Below are 21,391 nucleotides of genomic sequence, written 5' to 3'. Positions count from 1 at the left end.
TGTGGAACCAATCTAGATGCCCTTCAGTTAATGAATGGATAAAGAAACTGTGGCATATATATACAATGGAATATTACTCTGCCATGAAGAATGATAAAATTATGGCATTTGCAGGCAAATGGATGAAATTAGAGAATATCGTGCTAAGTGAGATAAGCCAATCTCAAAAAACTAAAGGACGAATGATCTCGATAATAAGCAGATGATGGGGGTAGGAGGGGTTAGCGTTAGCGTTAGGGTTAGGTTTAGGGTTAGGGATAAGGAGGGTGGTAAGAATGGAGGAAGGAAGGACTGTATAGAGGGAAAAGAGAGGTGGGAGGGGTGGGGGGAGGGAAAAAATAACAGAATGAATCAAACAACATTGCCCTGTGTAAATTTATGATTTTTAATTAAAAAAAAAAAAAAAAAAACGAACAAGAACAGAAAGGAAAACAACTTACTAAGATGGAGCCTAAGTGTGCTTCTTTCTTAAACAGGTTGATTTATTTTATAGACTTAAAAGATCATAATCATGACCACAGGTGCTAAAGCCATCCCATCATCACTTTATGTATGTATGTATGTATGTTATGTATTTATGGTACCAGGAATTGAACCCAGAGGTGCTTAACTACTCAGTCACAGACCCAGCCCTTTTTATTTTTTGAGACAGGGTCTCATTAAGTTGCTTAGGATCTTACTAAGTTGCTGAGACTGGCTTTGAACTTGTGATCTTCCTGCCTCAGCCTCCTGAGTAGCTGGAATTATAGGCATATGCCATGGAACCCAGCAGCATCAGTTTAAAATAAAAGGAATGGGATTAAAATTTACAGAGAAAAGTCAATGGCAATAAACTATAGCAGATAATTAAATAAAATTCAAAATGGAAGGAACCACCGACTATACCAGGATAAAATATGTCTGTTGAGAAGAGATGATGCATCTTTCTGATGATGTGTCTGCTGAATAAATAAATTGCTCTGAGTTTACTTAAACTTTCTTGGAGTCATGGATGCTTGGAGTAGAACACTAGGGAATATCCAAACCCTTCCATTTTATAGATAAAGTCAAGAAAGGGCAATGTGCCCAAATCAAGGAAGACAACACCGATGGTAAAGAGGCCAAAAGCTTTCTGCAACAAGCTTATCTCCTGGTTTTGTATTTCTAATGCCTTTCTCATCATCAATTCAGTATAATATTAAATAGACTAACCAGAATCTTAGGAGACTAGAGTTGGTCTCTAATTTTTTGAAATAACAATCCTGATTGCCAAATTACATTTAATTCCCAGGACAATAATAAAAGCATCATCTGACCCTTTTGTGGGTTAAACCAATCTAACCTTATTGAACATGAACTACTGAATGCTAATCCTACCCAAAGATTCAACCTACTGGGCAGTTGTTGTTGAATTCCCTGCACCTCTATGTCCAACATCCAGTGGTATTCTTGGCTTCCAATACTTGGAAAATGAAGATTTCATGTCACAGTTGTATCCTGGTAATGGCTTAATAATGATAAAGTCAACTTCCATAGGAAAAAAAGGAGGGACAAATATAAAAATGGTTAAAAAGTTCATTATGAGCTCAATGACATTTAAAAAGCACTTAAGCACTTAAACCAGTTTAATCTCTATCAAATAGAAAATAATCAAGTAAAAATTGATTCAAAGTAAAGCTTCTAGAAAATATTATAAACATGCTTAAGTTCTTATTAGTTAATAATCTAAATTCTTATTCTATTAATTAATAATAAAGTAAATTATTAATCATTGCCATTTTCAAATACTCAGTTTAAAACTAATGAAAATTCTAAGTTAACCAATTAGCTTTACTTGTCAGGACTTGCCTGTTCCTCTAAACTTACCTCTCACTTTTCCTATTGTTTTCCTGGAATTTCTGCTCATGATGGGAAGAGTAAGAATGCCAGCACTCTTCCCACTCTCTGCAATGGTGGATGATAAGAGACAGGCTGTGCCGACATGTCCAGGAAGGGCATCACCCTGAACTACATGTTCACTGAGATCTTCCTGAAAAAATGAGGTTTAGAACGTTCTGAATTCTTAAATGTTTTTAATTCATGATCACAGAACTCCCTTAAAATCAACTGAGAGTCTACAGAGGACTGATGGGAAAGAAATAATCAAATTTATATTCAGGTAATTTAGATAGCTTATTCTAAATGATATATTTTCTTATAAAATACAAGTAAGATTTTATTAATCATAAGTCTGCTGATTTGCACTTCTGATGTAGTATGTATTAGGTGAATTTAAAGCACTCTCTGAAAATCTCTAAGAACTTTTACACTGAAATAACAAGATATACTTGTAGTGAATTTTAATGTAAATTATATTCTCTACAAACATGTCCACATGTTTCCATTTTGAGATTACAATTGGTATTTTATCAGCCTCATCTGTGAAAAAAACAGTTCTTTCCAAAAATGCCAACCAAATGGAAACTAAGTTAGGTATTTAAGAGCTTTGTTTTGTTTTGGGGTGGGGGGAGGGACTGAACCCAGGGCACTGAACCACATCACCAGCCCTTTTATTTATTTTGAGACAGGATCTTGCTAAACTGCTTAGAGCCCCACTAAGTTGCTGAGGTTGGCCTTGAACTTGCAATCTTCCTACCTCAACCTTCTGAACACTAAGATTACAGTCATGTGCCACAGCACCTACTACAATGTTCAAGAAATTATTAAAAAGTAAGTGCCAGCCAGGCGAGATGGTGCATGCCTATAATCTCAGTGGCTCTGGAGGCCAAGATAGAAGGTTAGTAAGTTCAAGGTCAACTTCAGCAATTTAGTGAGGCCCTAAGTAACTTAGAGAGGTCCTGTCTCAAAATAAAAAAAACAAAATGCACTGGGGATATAGCTCAGCGGGAAAGTGCCCCTGGGTTAAATCCCAGTACCAAATCGGACCCCCCCACCACCACCACAAAACAACAACAAAAAAACCACACATATAATGTGCTTAGGCAAAAAGGAAACATTCAATCAAAACTTCATACTGTATTTTAAAAATGAAGTCCTACATATTTATTGTTTAAGTTAGATCCAATATTTTTTTTTTAAATATAGCCCTAGAGGAAATACTTTAAATTCCATATAATGCAAAAGAGCCAAAAAATCCCTCACAAAGGATGTCTAGGTAGAATGAGACAGACATTACCCCACATACATATATGAAAAAAAATTTTTTTAAATACTTATAACTGTCAAAAAAAGATAATGAAAAATAAATAAAAGTATAAAAACCTAAAAAGTTAAAAAAAAAGGATTTTAAAGATATCAAATCGAACAATTCAAAGACTATTATAGGAATTTTAATTATGTGTAATTAGTTTTACTCAGCAGGTTTAAATCCCCAAATTCTTTTGTTCCCAAGAAACTGTGGCTAGGTACTACTGCTAATCAGGCATGTTACCCATTCTGAAAGATTTAAGCTCTAATGAGAATAGTGACGGCAAAGGAGCCAGAGGCTAAGAACACTAGTACACTTCATGGTTGGGCCAGGCACACTATAATAAGGACATTAGGGGAGATACTAGGAATTATTTGTGGGACCATCTGAACAGCCAGTGAGCTAAGAAGTTCTAGTGTTAACACAAACAGCACTGGAAAGTTGGCAGCACTGTTTCTGCGTAACTGGCACAACCTTTATAACTAGATTTATTACATATTTATAACACTGAGTAAAATCATAGGCAGTCCACTTTCACAACAAATCTTCATAATAAAACACCTCAGTGAAAGACAGATTTTTACCATGAAGAGGACTCCATCATGCTAGTTACATCAGATTGTCCACCAAGAGGTACACAGCCTGCCTGGCCCTCTACTTATCTTTGAAGGCTCCTTCTGATGTTTAGGTTAATAGGCATGTACAACAAAACATCCAGTCTTGATTTAAAACATCAATTCTGCAATTTTCTTAACAGTACTTGAATTTGCTGCCTCCAAGTTTTTTAAACTTGCTCAAATTTATAGAGGAGCCAATACCTAAAGAGTTATTATGAATCATGGCTTTACACAAACCAATAAGCTCATGCCTGCATTCTTTGTCAACCCCTTCCCTAAAACTACTCACCTCAAAAAAATCAAAGATTAGTTCCAGGTTGTCTGGTTCCATTGTTTGTATGCTATACTCTGTCCAACGATCAGGCTGTAAGCCATAACCACACTCTGGCTGTGAATGCCTACACTTGAACTCATTATCACTTATCAAGGATATCTCCAAGGTATTGGACATTTTGTGAAGAACAGTGGGAGATACCCTATCATCATCATCTTCCTCTGGACCCTCTAGTGTAAGCTTTACCCTGAAAAATAGGAAATAACAATGAAATGCAAAAGTGGCACAGAAGAAAACTTTATAGAAATGTTACTTAAATGTAAAGTTCTTCAAACATGCTCCAACAAAAATATCACATTAAGATTACACATAGGTTAAGGCATTAAATGTGGTTTATCTACAAATATTTCTACAAGGATTAAAATGAGATAAATGGTCATTACGCCGCCTACTAAGGTTGTTTTGATTCATTGGTTTTTTTGTTTTAAAAGAGGTATTTGCTATTATCTCAATTATAATTTGATATTTCAATTTCTTAGCCTTCAAATAACAGTAAGAACCCCTTTTGGAGAGGTCTTATAAGTGTATATATAACAAGCACAAAACTGGATCATATTCTGTTAGTGTATATTAAAAGACTCTTAGAACTGGAGGTTTAAACTGAAAATATATCCCTTTCCTCTACCACACCACAGTGAAAGTCCAGGTACCTTGTAAAAAGTACGTGACTAAAGAAAAATATTAAACATATATATTATGTATGTATATTTTATGTATGTATATATACACACATATATATACATACACACACATAACGTATGTATGGATGTTTCCTATGTGAATGTATTTTTTTTTCAAATTTCTTTTTTTTTTAATTTTAAATAAAAACCACACTTTGTGCTGAACAGTGGAATATAAAAGAATCAGATGTGCAAGGATTTTAAACATCTATTTGAGGAAAAAAATTACAAAATATACAAAACTTTACAGCAATAGATAATAAACACTTAAATATTAGGAGGTCAGTACTTATTAATTTAATAGAAGGAGTTAAGATATCAACAACTCTTTTCCATTTCATAAGAGACTTTAGCTATTAGAGATGGAGGCAGTTTGGGAGGGTTGGACAGGGGAGGGTGTTAAATGTCAAAATCAAATGCTTCATTTTCATTCTGATGTTAAAGTTTATGATGAACAATCACACTGAAACTAATACTGTGCACCCTGCTTCCTGTCTCATTTGGTGCAGGATTTAGAGAGAATGTATTTGTTTACATGCTTTTTTAATGAAGGAAGCAAATAATCCAAGACGGCCTCTCATTGGGCTCAGAGTAATGAAAACAAATATCAGTTACCCAAGCCATAAGGGCCTCAAAGACTGGTTTACTTCAAATGAAAAGCAATTACTTGCACAAAATATTTGTAATACCAAAAGTAAACTCAAATGTGGAATATTTCTTCTACTAACTAAATCATAAATAAACAACTTGAATATTACTAATGTATGGTGCAAAGTTATCATATAGCGTAACAGGTAAACTACAAAAATTTTTCATTTGAGATTTAAATGAGATCTGACTTGAATGCAAATAAAGAATTATATTAGGGTGGCCCACTCTGACCTCTCTCCCCCTAATCAATACTGAGGTTTTTGTCTTAACAGTCACCTAATTCTGAGGTTTTCCTGAGGGATCAGTCATACAGATTTTTTCCATTAATAATACTGTCTGTAATCTAAACTAGTATTTCAATAACTCAGAACAAAAATCACTATCTTTCCAGAAACCAAACTCTCTTAGGAATGATTCTGGATGATTGATTCTACTGGTAAACCTGAAAGAACAAACATTTTCCACTGGGGTACATGAACAAACTACAAATGGACAGAAATGAGCAGGCAAGACAGCTATTATTAAAAAAAAAAAAAAGAATTGGAATATATGAAAGAATTTTTAGTTCATTTTATTTATGTTAAAGGTTTTCTTCAAATAGCTATATAAATGTTATACTCTGTCATAAAGAGACACCACCATTGCTTTCCATTTATTGGAGTAACCAATAAATAAGAAACGTGTGGGCCAGGCATGGTGGTGCATGCCTATAATCCCACCATCTTGGGGAGGCTAAGGCAAGATCATTGCAAGTTCAAAGACAGCCTCAATAACTTAGTGAGACCTTGTCTCAAAATAAAGAAATACAAAAGGGGCTGATAATGTGGCTCAGTTGTTGAATGCCCCCTGTCCCTGATACAGAATAAGAAAGAAAGAAATTTGTCTTTAAAACAAATAATAAATAATAAAGTGCATGTTCACTCTTTTATTTATAAATGTATAAACTGGTCAGTATAGAGGCACACACATGTAATCCCGGTGACTCGGGAGGCTGAGGCAGGAGGATAGTTAAGTTTCAGGTTACCCTCTACAACTTACTGAGACCCTATCTCTAAAAAAACAAAAAGGGCTGGGGATATAGCTCAGTAATATGTCCCTGAGTAGTAGAGTACCCCTGCATTCAATCCCTAGTAGCACAAAAAAATAAAATACCCAAGCTTTTACCGAGTTTTTAAAATACTGACATTCTCACAGATAAATTTACTTCCTACCCTATGAAGGCTTAGTCTAGCACTAATATGAATGTGGGGAAAAAGATCATTGGAAAGAACAATAATTTCTAGCCATGCACAATTATTTCAACAGGAATTAAGACATTTAATAGGTAGACTCCAACTAAGTACATTTCAGTTTAATGTAAGCCTAAGCAACTCAATAATATATACAAAGCAATTTCTACATAAACAAGAATGACATTAAGACTCAGTAGTCATTCGTATTCCAAATCAGATCCCCATACATTTATTATTATTTTTTGTGCTGGGGACTGACTGATCCCAAGGGGGCTTTACCACTGACCTACATCCCCAGTCCTTTTTATTTTGAAAGAGGGTCTCATTAAATTGCTGAGGCTGGCCTCAAACTTGCAATCCTCCTCCTGCCTTAGTCCCCCAATCTCCATCACTGAGACTGCAGATATGTGCTATTAATTGGCTATTAATTGCTGGCTATTTATTGCTTAACTGCGTCCAAGGAAAAAATAAAAGTACTAATAACCTAACCAACCAAGGCTTTACCTCATATTTCTATCGTCATTTCAATGTCTTACTCTATTAGTCAGTTCACAGCTGTAACACAATTTAAAATAACATGTAAGCAAAATATTCAAATGTGTATAGATAACAAAGATTTTTTGAGGTACAATGGATCTTGTAGATTGACCATGTGGTTCAATTACTTCAGTTTTTCAGAAGCAAATATCTAGAAAAGCTAAAGTAAGGGGACAAGATACACACACCCCAAACTCTCTACTATATCAGTGTAGCCAACACAAAGGGCTATGAAGTGCCGCTCACACTTTTCCTTGTCAGTGATTGGGATACATAAGTACTATAATATTTATACAGTTTACAATAAAACATTTAAGGACTTACAGACTCAGTATAATTATGAATTTTATTATAAAAATGAACAGCTTCAGTTACTGAAAATGAAACTTTCAACATAGTCCTGACATCCTGTTCTGAAAAAGCTGTGCTACATATCAAGCTGTTATATATTTCAATCCCATAAAGTCACAAAAATTCACATGTAGGACTCCCTGGGCCCTAAAGAAGCCAGCTCACTCAGAGATATGTACAATGATATCACAGGAAAATGAAAACTTTATATCTATAAAATTGATACAAGTTTACAAAAAAAAAAAATCTACCCAGGATACTGCACAGGCACATGCCTGTGATCCCAGCAACTCAGGATGCTGAGACAAGAGGATCCAGGTTTTAGGCTAGTCTCAGCAACTTATTGAGTTCCTGTCTCAAAATAAACAATTTTTAAAGGGGTCGGGGTGGGTTGGGGATGTTTCTCAGTGGTTGGTGCCGCTAGGTGTTTATTCTCGGATACAAAAAACAAAAACTCTGAAACTGCTACCTTATTTCATGGAAATGTTTTCATTTTCAAGTCACAGTAAAGTTTAAATCTCTGAATGGTATTTCCAATAATCATTTTTTTTTCTATTATGCCATTCCCTCCTCAGCACAAAATCATTTATATGCATTTTAAAACAATTACTACTATGCTAGGAAATATTAAATGATACAAACTACAAAAATACTAAGCTTAGAAACAACCGATCTTTAAAAAAATAACTTTTCTGGTTCCAAATTTAGAGATTTAATACTCATGTGAGTGCTGGGATCAGGTTTGTGGTGATGCACACATGTAACCAATAATGTAGGAGGCTGTAGGAGATACCAAGTTCACAGACAGCCTGGGCAATTTAACTTAGCATGACCATCTCAAAATAAAATATAAAAAGGACTCTGGATATAATTCAGTGATAGACCATCCTTTATCTCCAGTACCACAGGGGGAAAAAAAAGGATCAATATATGTAACAGCACAGAATTCTATGGTTATTAGAAAATATGACAATATCTTTATAAGTGTGTATATTTTATTCTCTTAAAGTCTAAAACCAATGGGTTAAAAATCTACAGTATTAATTAAAAAAAAAAAAATCACATGGCCTAAGTAATAAAAAGTGCACCGTCATACCTAAATCTGGACTTTTTAAATTTTTTCTTGGTTATTGAGACTGGAGGTTTTTCAGAATAATGCAAACGTAATCTTATTTCAGTCTGACACGTCAGCCACCCAGAATCCAGAGTTTCAACACCATCTGTCATAGTAAATAGGAAGAATAATAATTATTTTAATGCTCGTTCAAATTTACATTTTAATACACTGACGTTATAAAATACTGGCCTTTTCCCACCCCATCCCCAAAGCAAATACACACAAAGACTTAAATCTGTCATTAAAAAAGAACTTTTATATGAATGGGAAAAATTTAAATGACTAGTAACAAGTATCTGTGCTTTAACAATTTAAGTAAATTAAACTGTTTTTATCAAATCAATTATTGAAGTAATCCACATCTATATTGAAAGAGAACATGTTCCAAGATGGTTCCTAACTTAGCAAATGTTCCTTTGGGGATTATTACATTTTCAAAGCTCCCTAAGAAATTTTCAGTTGAAACTTATTATGCCACTAGTGCTGGGTGTGAGATATTAGAAGGTAAAAACAAAACTGTAAGTCAATTTTACATACTTGTATTTATATATCCTGTCATTAAAAAAAAAATTACACAATTGTAATATTGTGTAACCATTGTTTAACTTAAAGTTAAACAATATATGTAATAAAATTTTCATAAAGAGCAAAGAAGCTGTCAATAGACCTAAGGTTTTTCATCAACAGGATTTTTTAAAAAAATATGTATACAAACGTGTGTATACACACAAAACATACACAGTATATATACAATAATATTGAATGTTATATACATACACACACAAATGTTTTTTCCTTAGTCTTAAAAATGTTTAAGAACTATCAAATTTTAAACACTGCTTTCAGAAATGGACAAGTCAGAGAATGGCTTTCCATCCTGAAAGCTAAGTAATGCTAAATTTAGAATGATAACAAAGTGGGGGTGGGTAGGTTTAAATCTTCTGACATAAACAGTAATTAACATCTAATAGAGGGACATGATATCATGCATTACAGCTAAGAAAATGACAAAACTCCTCCACAAAAAAAGCTCTCTGAAACATGTAGCTTAAACGTTGTCTTTCGTAAATAATAAAGTGGACAAGACTAAAACAATAAATACTAAAGCTATTTGAATATTTTAACTATATTATGATATATTATAAACAACTTCAAACAAAATCAAGGAAAAGAAGTTAATTCCTATCTGCCAGAACATGCACTTTGCCGATGTGTATAAACATATGTACATAGCTAAACCACAATCCAAACATTCAGGCCCTGCTCTTTCTTGTGCCTGCCAGGAAAGCAAACTGGTTATCAGTAATTTACCTCTAGTTCAGTCAGTACAAGCACACATTTTGCCCACCCCCTTTCTACTTCTTACTCCTAAAAGTAGTATCTACAAATCAGAATGCAAGTTAGCATGATAACCTTGATACACTGTGAGAATTCCAATCATTGAAAAAATTTGGAATTCTCAGGATATAGTATTTATTACAGTAATAAAGTATGCAAATAAATGCAGAATATCTTTAATCTGTTTAAGGTGTTTTCTAAGTTTTAAAGATTCAGAATTATTAGAACATTCTGGCTAGTCTGGATTTTACTGAAAATGCATATACAAACATACGAAATACACAAATAGTGTAAGAGTAATGTTTCACACTTTAAATGTTTTGTAAACTACAAACTTTTGAAGAATAGTGTTAAAGAGATGATACATTAACCATTAAATACATTTTTCTTAAATTTTAATTTTTATTTTAATATTTACATTTATTTGTGGAGTACAGTATTATAATTCAATATATGTATACAATGCTCAAATCAGGGTAATTAGCATTTCCACCTTCTCAAATAAGTACACTACTTTAAAGTTAATTATATAAAGTCATACACCTGAAATAACCAAATAAACACCATAAGGATAGAAATTTAAAGCACTAAGAAGTATACTGGAAACTATTATTAAGCAGAATGTATTTGTGTTTCTTGGATCTAGTCTCTATTTTCAAAATCATACTATGTCCTATTTTCCTGTGTTATGTATTTCCATGGAAATGCGAAACAACATATAATCTTATCAGTAGACATTTCCAAAATTCAGTCTCACTTACTGTGGATTCCAAATTGTCCATCATCAATAATAATTTCACTTTCTAGAATTCAAGGAAAATAGAAAACATTGTTAAAATTCATAATGTTTAAAGAATGAACAACTGAGAAATTACCAACATTAAGGACTGTTTAAAATATTAAATCTACAACTTAAAAGCAGCATAAAATGAATAAGCATATTTATTGTAGCCCTCAATAAAGAATTCCCTTTTAAAGATACTTGCAAGTAGTACAGTTCTTACAGACTTTGGATCATTATTCATCATAGCATAAGGAAGCAAAAAAAAATTCCTCAGAGAGGTGCTCTAGAGGCACTGGGATGAACTTCTACACCCATCAATGTACAAAACTAACAGGTTGCTGGACAATGATAACTCCTTGTGGATTTTCAAACCAAAAGTCTTGGCACAATTAAAATGCTTATTCTTATGTAGTGCACATTCTGAACTTGTCTAAAATATAATTCTCCTCAAATTCCAAGGATAATCTATAGTCAGCTAAAGCTTTACAAACAGTATAAACTTACCTGTATATACAGAGCTGTGAGGAACTACCAAAAAGAGAATAAATGCTAGCATATCCCCTTCACCTAACGTTCAAGTAAATGAGAAAAGCTTTAAGATCCAACCCTCTAAATACTAATTGTCTTTCCCTCCTGCTTCCCTTTCCAATTTAAACATAAGTTTGAAATACTTGTTAAAATATTAGTTCCTAATGCAGATTTTCTGATAGAGTTCACACAGCTTGTAAGTTTAGAAGTTATATTTCCCAAAAGAATAAATTTCTTTCTAAAAGAAAAGAAACAAAATCATTCCACTCCTCACAATAAGACAATGTATTTAATTAAAAGATGCTTCAAAGTGCAAATTATTTTTAAAAATGTTTAATACCTAATAAGTTCCAACCTCAGTATGGGACTATTATAATTCTAAATATGCTACCATAAAGATTCTAAATACACTATTAAAAATGCATTAAAACACATTAAAAAAATCCAATAATGAGGATGGAATGAGACATCTGTTTAAACAAGATGTGTGCTGATATAGGGTAAAGCAGAAACTCCCACTCCTTACTAATCTAAGCTAGTAAATCAGCAAATCAGTTAATATACTTAGATTTTTAACTTTGGAACTAAAAGATACATTTTTCGGCATTAAGTTAATATACAGATGAACACAAGTGGGTAATTTAATGTATGTAAATGAACTTCAAATTCTACTTTCAGTACGGAAAAGGAAATTCAAAAATACTTGTATAAAGAGAAATGCCATTTTTAGGCATAAGAAAGCTGAAATTTTTTTTTTTTTTTTTTTTTTTTTTTTTAACTCTTGAGCATCACTTCTACCATAGGCAGCAGGGAATTTAGGTAAACTGGAAAGAATCTATGTCAACTACAACAAAGATATTTGAATTCACTCATACAAGTCTATTCAAGTATTTACTAGTTTAAAAATAGAATAATTTATTCTAGTACCTTTACTAGTCAAAGCTAAAAATTACAAAGTTTTTATTTTCGATTAATTCATTCCTCAAATGTTCTCTAAGCCTGCGTAAGTAATCAAAGTCATGGATGCTCAGTCAAGAAGAATGTCATAAACTTCCTAGCCACTCCAAATGAAAACAAGTATTTCATAATAAATTAATCCAGGAAAACAAAAATAACTAGGCAAGCATTTCTAATAAAATTTGTAAAGGCAATTAAGAACTGTTTAGTTTTGAAAGTAAGATCCATGAAATGCTAAGTGAAATTTGTAGTACTAACAATGCATTGACTTTAAACTTTAGAATAAAAATTTATTAAATCCCACTAAGCCATTGTGCAGCATATTAGTAACTTTATGCATATGCCTCAAACAGATGCAGTTAATGCCCATACCTAAAGGGGTTATTGATCGTGGTTGTAGATGAGTCTCCCACTTGTGAACTATGACTTGACATGGACCACCGATAGTCTGCAATTTAAAAGTTAAACGTCTGCAATAATTTCTTATATCTTATTTTTCTACCCATGACTCCATTAGATGTTTGTGGCCTAAATCTTATACTAAATATGAGACCAAGAGATTCATCTTGCTAATTATCAATATTATATGCCAAAATCAGGAATGTACCCAGGTTACAAAACATGATGTAATGCTGGAAGAAAATGAAGAGTGAGGCAGTAAATAAAGAAAAAAGAGATGAACTGGCACACAAAACTCTCTTAACCCCGTTCATAAATCAGCCTACAATACTCATTTTTTTTCCAAAAAATTTTTAATTTTGATCTGATATTAATTAATTAATTTTGATCTGAATTAATTCTGTCATAAGTTAAAGTTAATACCAAATATACTCTGGTGTGTCATCAAGCAGAGGAATTGCCAGATAAAATATTCACCTCCTGCTCAGCTCCAAGTGTTTGGAAAAAGTCTTAAACAAGCCTACAATAGCAGAAATACTAGGAAGGAGTACTTTGAGATCAATTATCACAAGTTATTCAAGGAATTAAAAGGCATAATAAAGTTCTTCATTACATTTATTGAAGAACACTAAGTGGGAAATAATAAGAACATCAGATTTCTCACATCACTGTGACCAGTGTCACTAAAGAGAACAGGAAACCCTAAAAGAAAGGACACAAGGACAAGTAAATCTGAAGATCAAGTGTGATAATAAGGGAGTTAATGTCCAAATTTAATTCTTATGCCTATGAGTTTATCAATTCATACACTATGACAATTCCTAATACTGTATTCTGATATCAAATTCCCTTACCAAAAAAGAAAAACAAAGCTGTATGTGTTAACATACAATTTTAAAAGAACTATCACAGAAGATTCCCTTTGTATACCTAAAAGACTGAAAGCTGAAAGAGCTCAATTTTTAATTTAAAAAACTTAATTAAAATTATGTGCCAAAATAAAACTGCTAAATACACATTTTAAAAGCAAAATTTTCAAAATAAATCTTACACTGCTATTTTTTCTTTATATATTCTATAAATAAATTTAATTACACAGAGAAGGCTATACAAAAATCAATTAGCACATAATTTTGGGATAATCACTACCAATATTTTCATATAAATCTTTTGAGCCCTTTTCTAGGCATGTATTACCTATTCTCTTAAAAAACCTGGGACACATAAGCATCTGTCTCTAGAGTGTGCATCTTTAGATGACATCAAACACTCTTCTACATGTCTTACTGGATTTTAATACTGATTTTATTTGATGGGTGCCAAATGATAGCAAGTATGTAACGAAATAGGCATATTATTAAACATGAGCTAATTCAGTCACTTCAAATAACCAGGTTACATTCTTTTTAAAATCTGCAAACTTTAAAAACTTAAAAACTGTAACAGCATTATTCATTAAAATCATTAATCCTAAAATACTAAATGAAATGCTTTTTCTCTGGCTGAATACCTCCTTGCTATAAGGGTTCACTTAAAAATTGGTAGAATGAGTAGATTTTTTTTTTTTTAATAAAATGTAATGTCAAACTGCTCATCTTAAAATATGGTGAATATCATTTCCGTTATATTAAAAGAGGAGATACATTTAACTTTCCTTCTGCTAGATATTTTTTGGTACAACTTCTTTCCTGACAAATATTTTAAATTTGGTTTTTACAACATTTAACTTTTAACTCATAAAAGATACAAACACGTATACATTAAAAGTAGAAACAAAGCCAGGGATGGTGATGCACACCTGTAATTCCAGCAACTCAGGAGACTGAGGCAGGAGGATCAATAGCAATTTAGTGAGGCCCTAACCAACTATGTGAGAACCTGCCTTCAAATTTAAAAAAAAAAAAAAGGAAAAAAAGATTAAAAAAAAAAAAGGACCAGGGATGCAGCTCAGTAGTAAAGCACCCTTAGATTCAATCCCCAGTAACAACAACAAAAAACTTAGAAACAATGTTTTTTGTTTTTTTTAACCAATGATAAGCAGCCAAAATAATCTATGCCTTTCTTCACCTCTCCCCTAAATTTCTCTTTTCTACAAAGACAGTGTGGGATTATATTCTCATAAAAATTACTAAGCAAAGGTGGGTTGAAAGGGTTCTGTTAATATGTCAACAGGGATAAATGTGGATAGAGAAAAAAAGGATATTTGGTTTTGTTTTAATTCAAGTGTCAGAGGAACATAATATTTTGACTGGTTTATCTGTACTTAATCATGTAAGGACAGCCCTGTGTATTAAATATTTGATAGGAAACTTATTTAGTAGAAACTTTAATATTCCCACTCTCCTCTATTTTAATAACAAACCCACCACTCATGCCATAAAATCACCTAGACATAAACAGAATTGTTTTTCTGTTTGTTTCTTTTTTGCAGTGCCAGGGATCAAACCCAGGGCCTTGTGCATGCTAGACAAGCACTCAACCACCAAGCTATATCCCCAGTCCTTGAATAGAGTGTCAGAGGGACAGTCCATAGGCACAGCTCAACAGATGATTTCTAACCATATTTACTAATATTCACATTACAAATCCATGTTGACTGGTAAGCATACAAAGTGGTATGATACCAAAAAAAAACAACCTAGTCTTAAAATACATCTAACTTCCAAAATTGGTATTACTACTTTATTAACATAAGAAAGTAATCTTAAATTTAAGCTTTGTTGAAGTTCTTTTAAAAAAATAAAAACTAAAGCCTAAATATTGGGAAATTCAAATTCTCGAACATGCAATCCTTTGAAAAATACTATTATAATAACGCATTCTTCTCCAACGTCTTAGAAAAAGAACAATTCTATTCGCAAAAGACTGCAATGGTTTTAAATTTTCAGAGTAAGGTAGATGGTGGATCTTTGGAAGAAAAAAGTAAGAATATCAATCCAAGACAATGTTCCATTAACAGTACTACATGAGTTATTTCACAATTTAATGTATCTAAAATCAGATGACTATAGAAATGTTTTAGAATATGTATATTAATGAAAACATTTTAAAAATCAATTTGCTTCTGTAGAAGAAATCTTATTTTGCTTTCTTAAACACTGACATTACTTGGCTACATCAAGCACTGAGAAGTAAATAAAAAATAATCCAACATGTAGACTGGGGATTTGTTTCTGAACAATCCAAGAAGCAAAATTATCAGTGAATTCTGCTAATATCATTGCAGATGTGAACTTTCAACACTTTTATTATTGTTTCCTTTCCACAATTTTGAAAGCAACCTGTATGTAAAAGGGAACTGAGGAATTTTTATTTAAGAAGTCATAAAGAATCCAAACCCGTGTTATTTTAAAAATCACTACTTTTAGTAAGACCAGAGAAAAATGGTCACCTAAGCATGATTAGAACAAAGGAAGCTAGGTCAACAGATATCTCTAAGAAGGCTCAAATCTCAAGTTGATAGCTAGAGCATTTAGCATACAGAAGAACTTCACTGTGTATTAAGAAACCATTCCACAAAATGACAACCTAAGTTATTTTGAAAATGAATAATTATCAACCTCTCATAAATGATTCTCTTAAGAAAAATCAAGGGAGATTAAGATCAAAATAAGAATCTGTAATGAATTTAAGTGAATGAATGTTAGCACCTCTAAACATCAGAAACATGTTACTAAAACATAAAGACCTACTTTCACAAAAAATGAATAAAACCTTCAAAGGATATAATTAAAAACTGGCTAACATTTCATCATTCTACTTCCTAATTCTAGCTACCAGCAGAGAGAGGTGAACATGAATTAAAAAAAAAAAAAAAAAAAGTTTAAACTACATGCCAATTCAAAAATATCTGTTGTGAAGATGTAAAATTAATGGACTGCAGACTCAAACAAATGTTTTCATTCTGCAATACTCACTACTTTTGTTTGCCAAGTTTAAATAAGATAGTAGTTTGCCTTGTCACTTGTAAAATTATTTTAAAATTCAACATATTAACACCTTACTCTATTTTCACAAATGTAAGAGAACATAGAGCTGAGAAAAACTGAGAAAAAGGACTTCAGAGCCCAACTTCTAACTAAAAGGAAAATGCCAGAAAAAGCAAAGTATGGAAGAGAAAATATGAATGGTAAAATTTCATTTGCTTATAATAAAATTTTAATAATGAAAGGAATCTGAGAAACCTAGGAGTTCAAATCCTTCATTTTACAGTTGAAGCAGCTAAACTACACAGGTAAAGTGATTTGTCCAAAAATAACAGATTTTTAACTCAGGTTCTACAACTGCCAAGTTACACTACCCCCCTAAAACTTTTGACCCAAAAAAATTAATCCTATTTCCCATGTCAGTTTTTTAATATTTTCATCATTACTTTGCTTTCCTATCATTACTTATGGTCATAAAAATGTAATCCATTAATTTACTTCATTTCATGATTTAAGATTCCCTGCACATTAATCATTTGACAATATACAATTGAGACAAACTTTCATAATAGTTCTAATAAAAATGTTTCATTTAAAAAGTGCCACCAACTTTTAAAATAAGTATCACTTTAAGCCAGCATGTGGAAAAATAGCCATATACATGGGATTTTATGTAGCTATTTACTCTATTCCATGAAAAACATACTTACCATGGCAGCCCCTGCATCACACGGTACATGTGTACACGATACAGAGCAAGCACCTACTTAAAGAAACACACTCACCAACACATACTGTAAACTTTTGCAAGTATTACATGGGGATAAACTTGTGGTTTGTTTTGTTTGTTTGTTTTGGATTTTTGTTTTGTTTTGTTTTTACTGTTCAGGAGATGTCTTGCCAATTTTTCCAAAAAGCATTTTGGACTGATTGCTATTTTGGTTACATTTTCAATGAAGTGGAAAAAAATATTACAGGTTGGCTTTATTTCACCTGTGTTGACAATAGTCTTACTTTAGAAAACTATGCCCCAGGACTCGATTTTTCTTGTCCAAATTGTGATTTTTCTTGTCCAAATTCCGAGTAAAATTTAGTTGATTTTTTTAAGATACAAAAGTAGATTTCACATACCAGAATTCTCAGACTTCCAATATCAGGAGTATTGTAGCCTATGTTTCTAGACACAACAGTTCAATTTATACTGAAGAACTTCACCATGGTGTTGTAGCATTATGCTAATAAGTAAAAGATGCTCTTTTCTTAGGTTGTTAAAGTGAGACCATTGTCAAGATAAGCCAACACAAAGATCAACCATAATGTAATTCAAGTTCAATTACTGAGTATTTACAAAGTACTCGGAATAAAAAACGTAATAGGTGCAAAAGACAGCTGAAATGGGGTTGTCAATTATCTTTCTTCTCTGTAATGGTGGCTAAGAAAATGAGGTAACAGTGACTGCTTGCATTTCTCACATGTAGCAAAAGTATCCAATGACTCCCAAGGGAAATACATTTTTTAAAAAGGTCTAATCCATGTTGTTTCCTAGATCCCTGCTTAAAACCCTTATTCACATGCAGCCCAAGAGTGTCAAAGGCAAAAATCTGAAGGGAAAGAATCCTTTCAGCAAAAAAAGTATCTGTAGACTAAGAGAAAAAGAATCAACTTTTATTCTTTTCTAAATATGAAAACAATCCCAAAATAATAAATCACTGTGAACAGGCAGATTGAGAATTAACAGATATTCCAAAGGCTTTCAGAAAAGACCCTGGCTTGTCAATACTACCTTGTGAAAAAATCTAGGAGGAATCACTTCAATAATGAAAGGAGTTAAACAACACAGTCACTAAGAGATGACTGCTGGGAAATAATTTTTAAAAACAATTAACCATCTAAAGCTGGCTATGTACTCCTCTAAATATATCTACACAGTATAAAATTAAAAACAAAAAGAAAAACCTTTGCAACTGATGACTAACTAACTTACAAAAGTTACCAAAAATGCAAACCTATAGAACTTTCATCATTAAAACCAATTTCATGGTAAGAATATTCCGGAATATACTTACTATCAGTCTTTTAAAAATTCCAAGGCAGACAACATCTGCCTCTGAAGTGGCTACTTACTTGCTTTTTGTTACTAAAATGTTATTGAGAATTCCATTCCTTACTGACTAAAACAAACTCATTTTACTTTTAATGGTTTCAGAATTAAGCTAGTGGCTTTTGAAAGAAACAAGTGATAAAGAAATTGGAAACTAGATAAAGAAAACATACCTTTGGTTCTAAAAAGCACCCTCTGAAGTAGCGATATTGAACTGATATGCCTCTAGTGAGTTCAATGGTTGCTTTCCATAACATGCTGTGAGGAAAAAAAAAAAAAAAATCAAAAGAAGCAGCATCAATATCAAACTAAAATTATGTATAAATAACTCATAATTGACAAAACCCCTCAAATACAGTCTGTGACCAATACCACCCATTTATTCCTATACAAAATTTAACACAGGCCTACTCTACAACAGGCAATGGAAACATAGTGATAATGCAGGACAGCTCCATCTTCAAGGAATTTGCTTTCCTATGTGGACAAATAAGCAAACAAGATAAACTGCAAGTTTTAGAGAAGGCTTTTTGGAACAGAGGCCTCAGTGATTAAGAACTATCTGAAGTGAAATCTAAATGATGAGAAAGAACCAAATATACATGGAGCAAAAATACACCAAACAGAAATCCAAGTAGTGTAAAGGCAAAAGCCTCTCTAGACTTCCTACTTAGCTCGGGATGTTACATGGTTGTTAAGAGGCTTTGGGACCAAAGGTTAAGGTCACAAGTGAGGAATGAACACAGGCAAGTTACACTCATGCCCAACAAACAATACTACAGGTCAAGGACTTAGTATCTGTAACCTGCTTCAACTCAATGTTCTCCTCTGAACTATGCTATTCAAACAACATTGGCTCAACAGCTGTCTCAGTGAAATAATTCCCTGTTACTCGTGATTTTAACTGATTTTTTAGCTTCAATGGTAGACCACTGACATACAAAGTGGAGTCCTAGGAACAGCATTATCAGCTGGGAACATGTGAATGCAAATTCTCAGGCCTCATCCAGCCCTACTGAATTAGAAACTCACATTTTTAAATTGGTGCATTATAATTACACATAACGATGAGATTTTGTCACATATTCATGCATGTACACAACAACATAATTTGACCAATATCACCCCACCCCCAGCACTTCCCTACTCCCTTCCTGTTTCTCAGCCCCTTGGTCCCTTTCCTTTACTGATCTCTGATTTTCAAGAGATTCCCCCCACTACACATCTTTCTTTTTCCTCTCGAGCTTCCGAGAGAGAAAATACATGACCCTTGATGTTCTGAGTTTGACTTGTTTTCTTAACATAATGGTCTCTAGTTCCATTCAATGTCCTCCAAATGACATAATTTCATTTTTCTTTACTGTTGAATCAAACTCCATTGTGTATATACACCACATTTTCTTTATCCATTTATCCACTGATGCGTACCTTGGCTGGTTCCATAGTTTGGTTATTGAGAATTGCACTGCTATAAACATGGGTATGCATGTATCACTGTAGTGTGATGATTTTTAGTTCTTTAGGATAAATGCCAAGGATTGGTACGGATGGGTCATATGGGGGTCACATGCCTACTCTTTTGAGGAACCTCCATACTGTTTTCCATAGTATTTACAATCTTACCACCAGTGTAAAAGTGTTCTTTTTTTCTCCAAATCCTCTTTAGTGTGTATTATTGTTTGTATTCCTGATGACTGCCATTCTGAGTGGAGTAAGATGAAATCTCAGTGTAGTTTTGACTTGCATTTCCCTAAATGCTAATGATGTTGGAACATTATTTTTTTCATATTTTTTGGCCACTTATATTTCTTCTTTTAAGAAGTATCTGTTTAATTCATTTGCCCATTTATTAATCGGGTTATTTTGGTTTTTTGATATAAAAATTTTTGAGTTCTTTATATATTCTAGATATTAATCCTCTGTCAGAAGAATAGCTAGCAATGATTTACTCCAATCCTGTAGGTTGTCTCTTCACATTCCTAACTGTTACTCTTGCTGTGCAGGAACTTTTAATTTGATGCCATCCATTTTATTAACTCTTGGCACTATTTCCTGAGCTTAAGGGTCCTATAATCTGTATTTTAACAAGGTTCTAGGTGACTCTGACGAACACTTAAGGTTGAGTGCCACTGTCATAGCCCATTACCCAATCATATTCAGCATGTGTAGTTGCAGCTCCAAATGATGCCTGTGTGTACACCTGTCTGCCCAGGATCCACCCTCGGAGATTCTAACTTCATGGATCTTAGGTGATACCTAGCCACATAGAACTTACAAAATTTTACAGGCCAATCAAATGTATACGGCCAGTTGCCTATCACTGCTACAAAACAAAGACAGCAAATACTCTACACGGGTACCCTTACTTTTCCCCTGATAAGCCTCAGAATCCTTTTCAACAGAGGGCTTCAGGCAGATTCATTAACTCATTTCTGCTGCTACAAAACAACTAAAAAAGGGTGGGTGGCAGGGGAGATTTCCAGGAATATCTCATCCAGTCAGCCAGAGTATATGGAACTAACCCCAGATGTGCACAGAAGAATTAGTGGTAAGCTTTGAAAAATGTTCTGGTGTTCCTCTCCCATCCACTATTCTCAGTCTCTAGCAGCAGGATCTAGGTATGTGTATTTTTAAAAAAGTGATTCTGTTGTATCCCCTGGTTAAGAACTACTA

At 33.1% G+C, this 21,391-nt stretch overlaps 1 protein-coding gene across 9 annotated transcripts in view; it reads right to left on the bottom strand.

Moving 5' to 3' along the window:
- GPCPD1 (glycerophosphocholine phosphodiesterase 1) overlaps positions 1-21,391 on the bottom strand; it is a 59,186-nt gene that overhangs the window by 24,831 nt on the left and 12,964 nt on the right. For 8 of the 9 annotated variants that reach the window (XM_079129085.1, XM_079129086.1, XM_079129087.1 and 5 more), the window contains 7 exons: positions 18,892-18,976; positions 12,665-12,740; positions 10,785-10,826; positions 8,665-8,788; positions 4,073-4,304; positions 1,846-2,008; positions 1,374-1,506 (listed from right to left, as the gene is read on the bottom strand). In XM_079129085.1, the coding sequence (XP_078985211.1) occupies positions 1,374-1,506; positions 1,846-2,008; positions 4,073-4,304; positions 8,665-8,788; positions 10,785-10,826; positions 12,665-12,740; positions 18,892-18,976 (855 nt within the window). The remainder of the gene's footprint in view (positions 1-1,373; positions 1,507-1,845; positions 2,009-4,072; positions 4,305-8,664; positions 8,789-10,784; positions 10,827-12,664; positions 12,741-18,891; positions 18,977-21,391) is intronic. The other variant, XM_079129093.1, reaches the window with a different exon arrangement.

Source organism: Sciurus vulgaris, assembly GCF_902686455.1.
Source record: "Sciurus vulgaris genome assembly, chromosome: 2".
In the NCBI taxonomy this organism is placed as follows: Eukaryota; Metazoa; Chordata; class Mammalia; order Rodentia; family Sciuridae; genus Sciurus; species Sciurus vulgaris.
Note: the sequence above shows the minus strand (reverse complement) of the source record. Positions and strands in the feature narration are given on the sequence as shown.